At 36.1% G+C, this 16,999-nt stretch overlaps 1 protein-coding gene across 1 annotated transcript; it reads left to right on the forward strand.

Annotated features, from left to right (window-relative positions):
• Positions 1 to 340: 340 nt before the first annotated feature.
• On the forward strand, positions 341 to 16,291 carry LIPI (lipase I). Its single transcript, XM_058847928.1, has 10 exons — positions 341 to 544; positions 3,682 to 4,058; positions 5,630 to 5,738; positions 6,388 to 6,489; positions 7,505 to 7,594; positions 8,654 to 8,821; positions 10,212 to 10,304; positions 11,888 to 11,999; positions 12,354 to 12,527; positions 15,528 to 16,291. Exons 1-10 carry the CDS (start codon positions 496 to 498, stop codon positions 15,613 to 15,615), a joined length of 1,362 nt encoding a protein of 453 aa, XP_058703911.1. The 5' UTR covers positions 341 to 495; the 3' UTR covers positions 15,616 to 16,291.
• Positions 16,292 to 16,999: the final 708 nt, after the last annotated feature.

Below are 16,999 nucleotides of genomic sequence, written 5' to 3' on the forward strand. Positions count from 1 at the left end.
GGAGATAGAGTTCTCAGAGTTCTTTTCAAATTCTTACAGGAAGATCCTTCTGTCAGCAGAATGACTTTTTGTTCTAAGCTCCTTTTGCCCATCTCAGTGCCCCTAATTGCAGTTCAGTGAAGCACTTAAAGACCCCCACACTGTGGATCTTTAATGGGGTGCACCACTAGTTACCCCACTTCCTAAATTACACTCATGCAGGAGTTGTCAGTAATATATGACATCACCTGCTTACGTGTAAATCTGCTGATAGAAAGCGAGAGAAATAGATTAAAAACCAGTCCCAACCCTCAAAGCCCAGAAACCACCCTATCTACTGAAGTCACTCAATAGGAGGAGTCATAAATTGCAGAAGATTGACTACAGCTTTACTTTCTGCTTCCTACTCACTCACTTCATTGGTGTCATTCAGTTGTGTTAGACATCTAGCATAAGGAAACACTCAATTTGCCACTTTTCTGTGAATATTACACATCACTTTTTCTCCTCTTCCACATGCTGAAATTGTGTTTCTTCATCTGTTTGATATACTGGGTGAAATCAGGTAAGAACCATCAGCTTACTTGTGATGTAGAATCTTGGCTTTAATCAAACATTTAAAAAATGAATATTCCATCATTTAAATTAGCTGAAAGGTTAAGATAAAATCTTATGAATTATGCCTAATTGAGCAGATGATTAGTAAAAAAAAATTCAGTAACTTTGAAACTGAGACATAAGTTTTCATTTTAAAGTAAATAGAACCTAGCCTGATACTTTATCTCTGGCTGTACTTTGCCCAGAGACCTGCTCAGGTATGTGCACTTTGTACAAAGTAGACGTAATCATGAAATAATCTTAATATACTCATGCGAGTTCATTGGTTGTTGCTGATTTGATAGGTGCTTAGATTTTCAAGTTATGTGTTACATTTTAAATAATAAAATTTAGTTACAAAAAAAGACTGTTCACTTAAGATCTTCCCCTTTTCAACCACCCAAGAAAATGATAATGCTTACAAACGTGCACAAGAAAGTTAAAATTATACATTAACTTGATTAAACTGTGTGTGTAACAGCTCAATGCCTACATGTATGTTTTGATTGTACAGAAAAGAGTCAGTATTCCAACAAGAGTGCACAAAGGGCAGCTGGTTATTGCTTCCAATATTCAATGAGAAACAGGAGTTTGAAAAACTTCCCCCAGTGACTCCTCGCTAAACAATTCCAAGTATTAAATCTATAAACCTATTTGTAGAACTGATCTAATTCCACAGTAAAAGCATCATCATTTCAGTTTTATTCTCTATTTACTTTTGAAAGAATAACTTCTGTCATTTCACAGCCAAGAGTCAACAAGTTGCTTCCCTTTGACATTTGCCAACTAGTAAATAGGTTTGGCAGTTAAAATAATTTCCTTGTGATAGATTTCTCACTCTCATGGAACAGACTGTGTCTGGTTTATCTCACTGTCTTTCCACTGGTTTTAGAAGTAATTTTTATTTCTACGAATCAAATTATTAAAAAAAAATAAAAATATTTAAAAGGATACAGAACAATATCTTAGCATGAATCTTCTATATTTTAGATATGAAGGAGTGAATTTTAAAGACCAATGATTAAGCTTGGATTTAAAGACCACATTAGGCAAAATGAGAGTTTCATGTTGTACCTTTGAGACTATAATCAAATGACAGGTTTTTATTTTCACTTTAGATGATGTTAGTGTAGTGTTAGATCACTGCAGATGAAGTTAGTGTAATGTAATTTACATTCTGATTTTATCATCTTATATAAATATATAAAAAACAGAAATCAAATGTGAAACATACTGTTAACATCTCAGCATCATGTCACATACATGACATTTTACCAGGTTCTTGATTATTATTTTTATTAAATTCAAGTCCACTTCTGCTGAACAGTTCTCAGTTTCAAAATTTCTTGCATAAGTCCAAGCAATGAAATGAGTTGCCTTTCTGTATCACTTGTTAGTTAATAAACTGTCTAGTAATCTCAGTAGAAGTTACTTATATTCTTACATGCTTAAATGAGGAAAGCAATGGTGTTTATTTTTAAATATAATTCTGTCTTTTTCTCCATGTAATAATTGTAGTTACTGTCATAACATGATGATAGGCATGAAACTTTTGTCTTTTCTTTTTTTTTTTTGGTTGATTTGCAGTGGTTTCAGGTTATTTTTCACACTGTGTAACTTCAAGCCTGCTCTTGTTTGGACTATATCCATTATTTTTGTGTGATGTCCAGCCCAGAGGTGACCTGTCTAGTCTTTGTAGATACGTGTTAGGCATTAGAGGTGATTGGTCTAGTTCCCTAAATTAGTGAAGTATTGTCTTTAGTGCCTTTACTGAACCTTTACTGCACCTTGAGTGCCATAATTCACATCATTTAGCTTTGCTTAGACCCGGCCTGTAATATTAAACACATATTTCAGATACCTTGTAAGCCACCCACACTTTCCTTTTGCAGCTTTAAGAAGGGGTGCAGGTTTGCTGTCCATCTTAGATGTGATGGATTTGGTTCTGCCTGTGAGCTGTTCTCTGGGAAAAAGAAAAGGGCTGGAACTGTTTATCTTATGACTCAAAAAATCTGAGAAATTCAGGTTATTTTTTATATTATTTTTAAGGAACTAAGAAGACACTCTTTCTTTTGTCACTTACTTTCTTGAAAGTGACTTGTTTTGAAAAGATTTTAATGACAGAAGAGTTGAGAAAGGTGCCATCAAGCACCAGAGAGACAGAAGTCTTGTGTAAAGTAATGTAACTGGAAGTCAATAAATGGGCCAAAACCCATGGCTAACACCATAGCAAAGGTGAAGAGGCCATACAGAGGATCTGTGACAGGTGTTGGTGTTCTGCCCAGAGTTCTGAAGTGCTTTATCTACACAATGTGACTTCAGCAGCCAAAATACATCTTTAAAGTGTGTTGGATGTTGATAACCAGACAGGGGAGAAATCCAGTCTTTTTAGAATCTTGAAAATCTCCATCCTCTTCTTGACCAGCGTAGCCTGGTACACCCTAACTGTCCAAGTACAGACAGAAATTCTAAATCTTTTTGTTTTGTGCCATTGTGTACACTGACCTTAATTCTTATTTTTTCAAACTCAGAGCAAGATTCTTTGATTCTTCTGCCTTTGTTTCTTGGTAATAGTGCTGTTATGGTGATCCAATGCCAGGAAGGGGTTCTAGATCATTCCTGGTGTAAATAGGCCGCTATTTCCTATTTCTAGATCAAACAAATAAGGTCTGAGGATTGGCAGCACAACCACTCTGGTCCAAAGAGGAAGAAACAACCACAACAGCCTTCCTGTTTATACAGAACACATTTGTTCTGAAAAATTCTAAGAACCTGCTTTGACAGTGAAGTAAAGGATCTTATCAACACTGACTACTAATTAGTACTTATAAGGAGAAAATACACTGTTCAGGAAAAATTAGAATAATTTCACATTTGAAGGGTTTGAAGGAGCATAGTGGTATCTGCAGAGTCTATAGTTAAACTGTGGTTCCTTGTTCAGTGCATGTTTTGACACCTCTTTCTAAAGGTCAGAAGTAAAGAAAATGGAAGTTCTCCAGTTTCAGCAGAAAAAGATATGGAAAGAAAAGTGAAGAGGTGGTATTTCAGGTATTTCAGGTAGCCAAACTCATCAAATGGCTGTCTTAACACTTTCATCTTTTTCAGATGAGGAACAAAAATGTCCCGAATTTACAGACCTTAACATAGGCAATGCTTTGTCTGGAACAGAACTCCACGTTCAGCTACTCCTATACACAAGGGAAAATCCAGATTGTTCTGAGAGACTCATTGAACACAATGTTACTACATCAGAATACCTGAATACAACCAAGAAAATTGTATTTGTTATCCATGGCTTCAGGCCAACTGGATCTCCTCCGGCATGGCTGGGCGACATGAAGAAGCTTTTACTGTCTTCAGAGGACATTAATCTCATTATAGTTGATTGGAATCGTGGTGCTACCACTGTGAATTACATAACTGCTGTGGAAAACTGCAGAAAAGTTGCAGAAATACTGAAGAATTATGTTGACCAGATGCTGGTAAGGCAGAGTGTTGCATTTGTTCTGAGTAAGTGTAAAGAGCGTGGTTTGAGTGGGAATGGATATTTAAAATATATCTATAGAGAAGTCCAGTGAACAATATCAAATCACATTTCTTTATAGAGGTATTACTAACTTTACATGCAGTTATTATTGCATATATTTAACTTCACCTGAGTTCTTATTTCCCTTTCACTGGAATGTGCCTGAAAGTGCATCTGATTTCTTGAACCAGATGGAAGTTTTAGGTCTTCTGGAAAGAGTGAATTCAGCAGTGGGGAAGTGCAGGGAGAGATGTTCAAAGAATATGCAGTGTAAACATTTTACAAAGGCATTGCACTACTCTTTTTTTTACTATTAATCTACTATAAAGAAAGGTTTTAAATTAGAAATAAACCACTGGGAGAAATATAAATATTAATTCCAAAATGGTATAAACTTCTGGTCTCTAGAGGCAGTTGCTGAAACCATAATTGATGCCAATGGTCTTAACTAGGCTTTATATTTATTGCTTGATCAAATGAACAAGACATGTCATGATGTTATATATGCCATTGTCTGATTTGTCACTTGAATTTTCATCTTTTCTCACCACTTATTTCTCAGCCATTCTCAGAAATTTTGAATGCTATGCAGTAAAAAAAAAAAAATCATGTGGAATTTGAGAAAAACATTCAACATTTTGAGAAAGGCTGAGGTGAAAGGAGAGAAAGCCTACCAGAAAGCCTGTCCTCTGGGACTAGATACAGTCATAGCAATTTGCAATTGTGCCAGTAGATTTATTGTTATGGAATAAAAAAAAAAAATAAAATAGGGCTATAAGAAAAGTCTCCAAATTAATTGCTCTTTACAGATCTGCCTGGCAAACGGTGATAGTGTGTGTGAGTCCTGAAAGTGGTGGGAGGGGGGTTTATAGGGTCCCACAGCTATTGCTTCCACACTTACAAGCTGTTGTGAGGCCTTTGTTAATTCATTTTGAGACATATTAATATTTCAGATCCTGTGTGTCACCCCATCATTTTGCAGGGATTCCAACTAGGTCAGCTGATGCTGTTTTAGAGTCCTTCAGTAGGTTTTTATTTGGATTTTTTGAATAATGTCTGCTTTGTAGAACAGGCATTTTAAGGTGTGCATTTGACATCATTATTCAGCAGTTGTGTGACATAAGTATTTGTTAATGGTATTATGTTTTGAATTTATTTTATTGGAAGGATAAAGCAGGGCAAGATTTTTTTTTCCTCATTCATACTATTGGTTCAACTTTATTGTATCTGATAAATGTCTTCCTGTTCCCTTCCCTGCTCACCTTCTAACTAATGTCACATTTCAGGAGAAATGTGACTCAAGCTTCCTTTTTACATTTTTCTAGTTAAAGAATTTCATAATTTCTACACTTTAATATAGAATTGCAAACTGAAAGGAACTTGATAATAGCCTTTTTTTCTTTAGAGCCATAAAGTTAGAAATATAATTTGAAGTACTGACAAAAAAAGTGAAAACTAAATCAGCCTACTGATTTCTGTTCTGTTAATTCTGTGTGTGGCTGGCTTTTGTGTCTTTTCCCCCAATAGGTGGGTGGAGCTTCTCTCGACTCTATACATATGATTGGAGTTAGTCTTGGTGCTCATGTAGCTGGTTTTGTTGGCCAGAACTATAATGGCAAACTTGGCAGAATCACAGGTAAGGCTTTTGATCCCAGTGCACATATTCTATTGTACCTTGTATTGTTGTCAGAGCACTGAGACATCAACAAATGAGAGCTGAATATTTAATGGTACACATGAGGAAAAATATAGGCCTGATAGCAGTTCAGGAAATTGGGCAAGTCTGCCTTCAGGACATAAAGTACAGATTAAATTTTCCAACCTGGTTGCTCTAGTCTCTCAAATAAAAATTGAATGCTACATCTAAATGCCACTTAAATTAAATTATATGCTACCTGAGTGTCTGACTAATTGTGTTCTGGAGGTGGGTTATATTGTGCATTTTGGTTTTATGAAGTGTATAATAGGTACAGTATTTTCTGGGGAAAAGGACAAAACAAATTTTCCTGATTTGATCCCCATTGCTGTTGGCTTATATTCATCTGAATAAATGGGAGATGAGCACATCTAATTATGGAAAGAGAGAAATTCACAGATATGGGTTGATCAGTCTTGTGGTAGGAATCTTTGCTTTTCTTAGCAAATTGAAGAGAAAAAAGATGCTTTTTAAAATTTTTTATACCAAGAAAATGAAGAATCATTGTTGAATAATGCTCAGATGTTGGTCTTTTATATATCTGTAGAAGAAGCCCAGGGTTTATGATGCAAGTGTTGTTTTTATTCAGGTCTGGATCCAGCAGGCCCTTCATTCACTCGAGAACCACCAGATCGCAGACTGGATCCTACTGATGCACAGTTTGTGGATGTAATCCATTCAGATATTGATGGTAATAACATAGCCTTGACTTGCTTATTTCAGCTTGAGGAAGGGCAGGAAAGCAGAAGAGAAGGGATAAGCTGTTTCAGTAAGATCCAAATAGTACTGCAGGAGAATATTTTGTGTTATCACGAACGTTCTTCTGCTGTGCGAGTGTGTATGAACACAGAGGTTGAAAGCACATGGTTATCACCAATTAATCCCTTCTGAGATAGTCAGGCTCTGCTGTATCAACTTAGTACACCACAGAGACACTGCTTAAAATACTAAACCATGTCACTGTAAGGCTAAAAAGAAGAACATTATAAATTCTCCTTCATCTATGCTTTAATCTCTGTTTTCATTTTCTCCTCACAACCGTAAGTAAACCTTTAATACCACAGTTGTCTCATTATTTGTGTAGTTTCATATCCGTTTCTTTAATAATATTAAAATTTAAGCATTTTCCTCTACAAATTTATATGTGAGGCTGTAAAATACCAATTTTTGTAATGTTCCCATAATGTGAATAAAGATAATGTGTGGAAAAAGGAAGGTATGTCAGATTGAATTAACTCTTACTCATGGAATTTTGCTTATTTTTATAGGACAGATATAGATTTTCATATTTTGATTTACTGGTAATGTTAGTGCATTTCAGAATCCAATGTCCTGCAAAAAGTGGAAAATTTTACTGTAATAAAAATTGCATGGGGAAAGAATTTTGCTGGAGAGAACATGAGTTTAATAAATTTTTTCATGTAAATAATATCTCAGTTATGGCTGTTTCTGTTCTTTCCCTTTTGCAGCAGTGGGAACCTTACACAGTTTTGTATACATTTGTATACAGCATTTTACATATATATAATTTTCTTAAAGAGAAAAAAACCCTTGACTTTTTTCATAGTATGACTGATTTACAATACAAAAAGAATGGTATAATTGCAAAAATTTTCTTTAAGACCTGCATGATTTTTGGAGTGATAAATAATTGCTATTCTAATTCTGTTTATGCTTTTTTTTCATTCATTATGTTTTTACTTTAGTACTAGGTTTCAAGAAGCCTTTAGGAACCATTGATTTCTATCCAAATGGAGGAATGGATCAGCCTGGTTGTCCAAAAACATTTTTCAGTGGTAAGTAAAAAATTTGTTTATTTAATGGGAAGAAAAGTTTGAGGTCAAATTAATAAAGGTTAAATCAAATCAAATGTACACTGCACTTAGTCAGTAATATGGGACCTGAGACTGCATTCTTTCATTTCCATCCCTATGCAGCAAAATAATCTTGCTATAACATACATATCCCATCATATCATTAATATTGGCATGGTGTAATTATGTTATTGTATCATATATACAACCTGAATATAGTGATCATTATTTTTCCATGGTTATATGGTCCAGGCACGGGGGAGCGCATTTGTGTCCCAGTGGTTTTGGCAGGATCCCTTGCCTAGGACATGGAAGGCAAGGCTTCCACATCTCCACTGAGTTTTAGGTTCCTCCTGGCTGGCAATGATGAACCAGGTTTTGGTGTTGGATAAGTCTTTTAAGCTCTAGGATGAAAAGAGTCTTAAGAAATGATATTTTGATGCAGAATTTTGCTTATTTCAACTTCCGTGAGTGTTAGGTAATGTTGCTGCAATTATTTTTGTTTGCTCTTTTGGATATGCTTGGTTTTGTCAGTGTTTCCCATTACTAATCTGAACAGTACTGCTGCCAGTTAGAGCTGCTGCAAAAGCATAAAGCTTCCACCTGTCTGTCTGTGAATATGGGAGGATCCCTTAAGCCAGCACCATCTTCTCTGCAGTTCCCAAAGTTTGCTTTGTCAGGAAAGGAAGGAATTTATTTTCCTAGCAAACTAGACAGAAGAATCTCTGAAATGTTCCTCATTGTAATTTTTTTGGGCAAAACTGTCTCTCAGAGAATGGTAAAGCACTGGCACAGATTTCATGGAGAAGTTTTGAATGTACCACAGGATGAACCCTGTGAGTGTTCAAGGCCAGGTTGGATGTGGCTTTGAGCAACCTGGTGTAGTGGAAGATGTCCCTTGCCCAAGGCAGAGGGGTTGGAACAAGATGATATTTAAGGTTCCTTCCATCCCAAACCATTCTATGATTCTACTTATACATCTTTTATTCATTAATAAAAATTATTAAATATTCTTTTTCTATTTTTTCTTCTGCTCTGAAGGATTTCAGTATTTTAAATGTGACCATCAGAGATCTGTCTTCCTTTTCTTATCATCTTTGAAAAACAAGTGCAATATAATAACATATCCTTGTGACTCTTATTTGGATTACAAGAGAGGAAAATGTATTGATTGTGATGCTTTCCAGCCAATGTCCTGCCCAGTATTGGGTAAGTCTTACCATATCTGTTCTGGGCTAGGTGAGATTTCCAGGGATGTTAAAGTAGTTTAAAGTTCACAGGTTTGTCTGCTTTATAGTTATCTCTGTTAGGCACAGGTGCTGAATGTTCCTACTCTTTGGTCTTTATGCTTTCCAGTCAGGAATGGATTGTTTCCCATTTTTAGAGAGAAACTGCTTGTGCTTAGTTCATCACTTCAGGCTTTAACAGTGTCTTATGAGCCTTAGAGGACCTGTGGTTTTTATGTAAGAGTAGTAACATTTAAAGCATAAAACATTTCATGGTTTCATTCGCTCTTCCTTTGGAATCAAGCTTTTGTTTGGAGGGGATTTTAATTGTTTTGGGGGCTTGTTTCTTTTAGAACACATCTGGATGTGGTTTGAAAAGAGCTACAATAGTGTGGACATTTCCTAGTTGGCGGGGTTTCTTAAAAATGGAATTTTAAAAATACATATTTAGAAGTTAACTTTCAATTTGTATCTTGTCCTTTTTTGCACCCTTATGCTGGGATGTGCATGCTATATTAGTTGGATCAAGGTAGAAGAAAAAGTGCAGATAGATCTGTGTGTTATTTTATAAAAAAAACAACCATAATGAGCTTTTGGAGTAGGACAGAAAGACTCCAGGACTTCCCCAGCATGGTTATTAGCCATGCCTGATGCACTTGGACAGACTGCCCAAGGTAGAGGTGGAGAAATATTTCCCCAGTCAGCTGCTGAGTCTGGGAACTGAGTGGAGAAGCAGCATCCTTCTGCTGCAACCTTTCCTGCAGCTCTGCAGCCTGAAATTAGCCCTCCTTTTCCAGTCTAGGTAGAGAGATTAACAGGGAGAGAACAGGATCATCCATTCTAGAAACAAGGACTGTTATCAAGCCCCAAAGACAATATCATGGAATTGTATTAATTGCTTTCTACATTAAATCCATGAGCTGAGGGGGTTTGCTGAGTGTCTTATATTTTATTAAACAATACCTACAAATAGGCTAAAGAATTTAAAAATATTTAATTATTCAAAAGAAAGAAAGGAAAACAATTCTGTAAGTGCTCTCTGCAAATATGTGGGCTACATTTTTGGGTTTGTTTTTATTACCTATGCAGGATTTTGTGAGCACTACTTTTTGGAGCTAGTATCTAGACTAAAGAGGTAACTACATTATGGCAATTTTAGTGATACCAATATATTAGAGGAATTTAATGCTTTCATACTACAGTCTGTTCTACTCAGGGGATTCCTTCCTTTTTCTAGACAGTTTTCTTTCTCAAAGAATATTTAAGAAAATTAAAGCCAAATTTGTCACTGTGTAAAATTCTTTTGTGTAAACATATGTGTATCACAATTCTGCTAAATGACTGAAATGAAATATTTAAACTTTGGGTTTCAGGTTATCATGCTGATAGATGGAAAAAACTGCTGATACCATATAGCTCACCAACAGAAGCTTACTTTGATACCTCAGACCAAGACCCATTCTGCAGTGAGTGACTAAATACATACATAAAACCTATTTACAAAAATTTATGACTGTTATTTTTTAGCTGATCTGGAGTGAAAAGATGTTAAAAGTAGCAAGTTAGTGTTAGCCACTGTGTAAAATGATGTAAAACATGAACTAAGGGTCAGTCCACAGACTGGAGGAAGAAGAAGAAGAATGATGTTGGCAGAAGAAAAAGTAATACTGTGTGAACTGGGAAAGAAATGTAACTTTAAGAGTAATGGGATGGATTGCCAAGAGGAAGAAGGAAGCCAGAAAATGAGAATCAGGTGGGAGGGCAAAAGCTGGATTGATGGAACCTGCTTAGATGGGATCGATGCTGCCATTTGCAGAGAGCAGGAAAGGGAAGCGAGGCTGCCCTGGGTGGGGGACAAAAAAGAGACAGCTCTGTGTTCCACCTCAGGAGGAGATCACTCTACAGTCAACTAAAGCTACTTCCCATCTCCCCAGGAGTAAAACAATGAAGGGAAAACTCCTCTGACTGCTTCAGGGTTATAGTCTGTGGCAATGAGCTCTCATGGCGTGGGCTTCAGCTGCAACAATTGAGATATCTTCCCACCCATGTAGGTCCATCCTAGATTCTCACCCAGTTTCTGTTTGTATTAAAAGACTTTAGCACCCTGAACAAGTGCAACACACACTTCTAATTAGTTTTGTTTAATTCATAAACATACCCTTTCATTTAGGGTATGGGGGTAAGCTTGTGGGGAATTCATGTGAAATTAGGTTTTCCCAGTTTTGTCCATCATCTTGGCAAGTTTTGTGACCAGGGACACATGGTCCTAGTCATGTTTTCTGACATCATTGTATATTCCAAAGGATTGAGGAGAGGTGAATGAAGTGATGGGTTTGACATAATTTTTTTTACGTAAAATTTACATGAAATAACTCCTCAGTGTCTTTCAGCTCAACCCAAACCTGTTACTACTGTTCTCCCCTACCCCTCTCTGGTGGTGGTAGAAGGGATAAAAGAAGGAGAGAAATATTGTCAAAGACAGCAGCAGGCACATGGAGAAGAATAAGAAATATTGTAATGACAGTATAAATTTAAAGGAAAATATGTAAAAACATGAAGAAAAAGAAACCATGCAAAGTCAGGAAGCAAAACAAACCAGTCGGAAAAAAAGTGTATTTATTAATTAAAGCCTTAATTATTAGATAGTTGGAAAGCTGAGGAAACAGAAATTAACAAGAGGTCTTAAAAAGAAGGGAAATTGTGAACTTGAACAAGACAAGGCCTCATATGAGGCCTGGTCTTTTAGAAGAGAATGATAATAAGCAACATGCAAAAAATAAAGGGAGCTTTATTTGGTGTTCTGACTGGGAGCAATAAAGGTGTGTGGTTCCAATACAGGTGATGGCTACAGAAGGCCAGGTCAGGGTTTCTGAGGGCACGAGGCAGGTCAGCAGCAGGTCAGCTTTTTATTCTCCTTTGAACTGGTAACATAAAAGTAGAGTCATTATTCCTACCATCTACCAGTGAATACATTTAACAGGATGTAATGCCAGCTGTTTTCTGTTGAGGTCATCCTTTGACTCTCATGATTTCCCATTTCTTCCTGCAGTGTATAACTACTTACTGGACATTACTACCTGGAACAAAAGCATTAGGAGAGGTTTCATTAAAGTTAAAATAATAGACTATGCTGGAAACACAGTAGAGTCACAGATGAATAGGTATGTTGTTCTTTCTCTTTAAATCTTTCTTTTTCACTTTATAGGACTAATTTTATGAGTTTTCTAAACGTTTTAACTTGTTAATTTGTAAGTTGAAAAAGTATCCTGAGTTTGCTAAGGCTTGGCCATGGCACCATTTCCTAGATGTGGCTCGGTGTCGGGGGCAATGCTCTCACGCTGAAATGATCCTTTCCCAGGTCCATGCTTGGAACTGATTTCAATCCTGTTCTAGTTGTCCTTGTTCTGAATTCTCAAACTTGATACATCTCACAAGATTTCCCAGTTTAATAATAATGCTTATCAATAATGAATATTGTTCAGCTAACAAAAGTCTGACTAAATATTTTTCTTTAGTGAAGCGTCAACATTTCAACAATATAAAAGAGTCAAAATACTGATTGGATTTCACAGAGACATTGAAAAAATTGCAAAAATTTCCTTGACCTTTTCTACAAAGACTTTAATAGGCCCAAAACACAAACTTAGGATTCTTCAGATGAAGCTGAAATCTCTCAATAATCCAAAAAGGTGAGTGTTTGTCATGTATCACTGGGTATCAACTAAGGTGATCAGGATGTTTTCTCAATAACCTGTATTTCCATGCATTCATTTTTTTTTAATTGCATATTCCTAAGTGTATGAATATTTTTCTCATTCTCCTGATGATCAAATTTGTCATGTGGAAGAGCTGCTGTGTACATAACAATTTTAATCATCAGATCCAAGAAAGTCAGAATTTAAAATAAAAAACCTAAAAAATGCTTATCAAATAAGTAAAACCAAATGAGTAATGAGTGAGAATAGTTACAATACTTAGTAAGTCTTAAGTCAGTATATTTTATTTACTTGAGATGTAACATTTGAGGGTTTCTTATGTGGTGTATGATAATAGCCTAGTAGGAATTGGGTATGACACTTTGCAAAAATTATGAAACTTTCTTAAATTAATCTACTATTTTAGATTTACCGAGAAAGATGAGGAGATGGATGGGAGAGACTTAGGAAGAAACAAAGCACTCAGTAATCAAAATAGTACCTCAGAATGTACATACATTTGACTTTATTAACTTATTGAAAGCCATAAGTCTCAAGCTCCCAGGTGAAAATGTCATGATTTTATTTGAAAGCATTTGGTGATGAGAGAGGGTGAAAAGTTCTAAATCATATTCCAATTTTTTTCTCAGCCCAAAGGTGATAAATCAGAAGATACATTTTGTGTAAGCCTGTCAGCACTTGGGACTGTCTCAGATAATGATCTAGCAAGCAAACAAGAAAGATTTTCAGTGAAGAGCCCTCGTAGGGTTTCAGTTTTCATTCCTGTTAGTCTGGCTCTTGTTAGTTTAAATGTAAGATGCCCTTGATATGCTTTAATATAGGATCCACTAAAGTCCTTCATGTGGAACCTCATCAGATTGCAGCTGTAGAGGCACGTTAGATACTTTTAGAGAACAGTGAAAAATACTGTATTGAATCAGCATGTGAAGGCAATTTAAATGCAGATGTTACAGCACTATTGGTTGGTATAATTACCTAATTGCACATTGTAATTATAACTACCTATATTTACCTTATCTACATATAATTACAACAATTACTTGAATACAGGACGATCAACTAGAAACTACATTAAAAATATTTCAATTATTCACAACAAAGTAGTAGGTAGAAACCAGGGTACAGATGCAGGGATAAAAGACAATAGGAGTCTCAGTCTCCCCAGGTCTGGGTTAATGACAAATTGGGAGAGTTTGGGGAGTATCACAGTCAATTGTCTGCTGGGTTGATCCACTGTTCACACAGATGGTGTGTGAATATAGGAGTGCTGAAAGGTACACAATTTTCACACTCTTCTTCTGATCCCTGAGATAAATCATTTCTGCTCACCCATTAGACCACAAAGCTTTGCTAACTTGTACATGTCCAGGTGCCAGTTATCCCAAAAACCTTATGAACCTGTTAGTGAATTCAAACTCAGTTAAAGGGGAAGGTGAATGTCTCAAAGATACTTAGCCCAGACACCTCTGGGGTTTTTTGACCAGAACAAGAACAGACACAATATAAAGAAGGCCTTGCAAATACCTCTTCTTAACAAGTGTGGCATGCCCATGTTTTTCAGTAGACAGCAGAAAAGCCATTTGTGTTGAGTGAAACCTCACCTAACAAAAATATTTTTTTTTATTATTTTATTATTTTTTTATATGTTTTGCTCCTTGTTGGTGAACCTGCTCCCTGCTCAGGGCTGCTCTCCTGTGAGGCATTCCTGTTACTCAGTAATCACAAGCTGAGGTGAATTTGAATTGCACTTCAAATGAGATAAAATATGTTGGAAAACATAAGCTTTTATTTCTAGAATTCAGAATTATGATTTGGCTAGGTATTTGTCCCCTCTGGTTAGATATAAATAATACTGCAAAAATACTATAATAATGAAACATTGAATTCAAATCAAAATTAATTGTTGATGGACTGGATGAAATTCTATGCTTTGCATTGTACAGAACACCAGAATTCATCTTGATCTTTTTAGTCATAAAATTACTCTCATTAATTTGTGGAGACCTTAAAAGTTGCTATATTCTTAAGTAAAAATCTGAGTGTCCTTTTATATACAGACAGGTGGAGCCTTAACTGGTTGGAAATCTCATAAGAATGGGCAACAATGGAAATGCCTGGTCCACTATTCTCTCTTTTTGCTTTTTCACTGTATTCTACATCCCAGGCTGAGTTGAATTGAGTGGTGTAGCCACATCTATGAGTTCAGAGCAATAGAGAAGATAATTTTAAATAAGTCAAATCTCATAGCTTGTATGCTATGGAAATGCCATCAGAGGGTGTGTCCGTCATTTTCCTGTTTAAACCAGCTCTCCACAAACATTGCAGTAGTGCATGAAGAGCAGGACTGTGACCTGCCTCTGCCCTAAAAGACAGAGCACTTATATCAACCTCAAAAAGCACGTTTTTCACGTATATGTGGCTCCCTTTGTGACCTCTTTATGTGTTCACATAGTATTAGTCTGCTGTGAGTTTTCTAGGTCTTTAGAAGACAAATTGCTCTCCTGCGTAAAAATTTCTTACACATGCTGTCATTGCAAGTAAAAGAGAAAATATTGTGATGTGGTTCTTTATTCTCCTGAAATAAAAGCAGCGAAATTTTTCTACCTAGGGAACTTCAAAGAAATTATTCAGGCCCTGTGTTAACAGGAATTGTGCGGATTTCGGGTCATGCTGCTAAAGAGTTCATTTAAATGCAGATTAATAGCTGTAATGGATGAAATGCTGCATCTTTGTACTTCAGACCAGTGTGATACCCTTCTTTGCAACATCCAATTTGGTTGTTTTTCAGTTTGTCAAAGCCTCTCTAGGAATGCATGAAATAGGGTATAAACTCAGACAAGGAGACACTTGTCCTGAGTACTGTCTTTGAGAGCAGGTAAATACTGGAGGTTTAATAGTTCAAGCACTGGAATATTTTTCTGTTAAAGTTAACTTTTTCTGTGGTGATTTTTTTTTCTTTTTCTGCTTTTGTAGGCCACAGCTGTGCAGATACGATTTTGTACTGATGGAGAATACTGAAATGACCTTCAAACCTATCCCTTGCTCTGAGAAGGGTCCATGAAAAGAGAGCTACTACTAACCTAATTTCTCTCAGAGCAGTGACATTTTGATGCTTCCTCAGGATAAAGACTGCAATGAGAAAGGAAATGAGATAAGCTAGATTTATTTTTCAAGAGTCTACCTGATAATATGCGTTACTTGCTCTGAGTGCCTTAGGCTGAAATTAATTGAAAAGTTCAGACATGTATGTGCTTGGAAAATTATCTGAGTAAAGTAAATGTATCATGGTGGAGAACATGCAGTGGTCTGTTCATTACTATTTGTTAGCAATGAAGCAACTACTGAATTAAATATGAATTATCTGCATAATTCTGGCACATTATTTGTCATACATATATTTAAATATTTATTATTTGTAATGGCTTTTACATGGAAACATAATGATCTGTCTACTAAGTGAATTTAATATACTGTACATGTGATCTACGGATTTAATACACAACAGTTTTTCTGTGCTGTGTTCATTGGATAAATGAATCCACATTTTCTCTTTATATAGTGTCTCAGTCTGAGAAGTGGAACAATAATATTTGTGAACACATTTGTAAATTTCACTGTTTAAACCTGTTGTCTTTATGCTCATTGTACATGAATGCTATTGCAGGCATTCAGATTTTTTTTTTATAAATGCTATGGACAGGGTAGTGTTGTTTCAGATATAAAGTAATCTAATGTCTATTCTGAGGAGAATAACTTAGAACTGAAATAAATATATTTTCGTTTTGTTTCTGTTTGGGCCTCTTGGAATTAGAGCTGCTGCTCGGGTTGAGACTGATTACAGCTTTCCACCTATTGGTATGTGAGCAGGAATAAATGGTACAAAAAGATTACCTCCTCCAGTTGAGAAAGAAATGCTTTCTTGTCCCAGACTGCCTTTCCTGATGGAACTGAATGGAGGACAGATGGGTGTATTTTTCTTCTGTTAAGTTGTTTTATGTGTTTCATGCTGGTTTCTCATGCAAATGCATCCTATGCACATTATCCATTTCCTTTCCTTCCTATGCCCCCTCTCTCCCTACGCTAGACATCAATGCTTGCTCAAACCTATTAACCAATTTCCTCTGAATGTCAGTGGAGTGGGATGTCCAAAAGCTGAATTTTATGTTTTCTTGCAAGTCAAAAGCTGGGTTGTAAGGAAGATGGAATATAGTGACCTAAGGCAGGCAGGCATGTTTTCACTGCTGGAGACAGCTCCAGAGCGCTAGTCAGTCCTTGCAAAGCTCTGAACCAGGCATTGCACATGCTTTTACTTGTTCAGACAAACCAAAAATATACTGACTTGTGGCCAGACGTGCTTATAGACTGACTCTTTAAAAATAATTAATTCTAGAGAAATAGTAATTACATTACTGTAGGCAATTACCATAGCTACAGTCAAGTTCTCA

This window comes from Poecile atricapillus, chromosome 1 (assembly GCF_030490865.1).
Source record: "Poecile atricapillus isolate bPoeAtr1 chromosome 1, bPoeAtr1.hap1, whole genome shotgun sequence".
Taxonomy (NCBI): domain Eukaryota; kingdom Metazoa; phylum Chordata; class Aves; order Passeriformes; family Paridae; genus Poecile; species Poecile atricapillus.

Excerpts from the sequence above, each read along its gene's own strand:
- LIPI (XM_058847928.1), top strand. The coding sequence starts at position 496 with ATGCTGAAATTGTGTTTCTTCATCTGTTTGATATACTGGGTGAAATCA. Across the intron at positions 10,305-11,887 it reads AGACCAAGACCCATTCTGCA|TGTATAACTACTTACTGGAC; the intron begins GTGAGTGACTAA and ends TTCTTCCTGCAG. Across the intron at positions 12,000-12,353 it reads GTAGAGTCACAGATGAATAG|TGAAGCGTCAACATTTCAAC; the intron begins GTATGTTGTTCT and ends ATTTTTCTTTAG.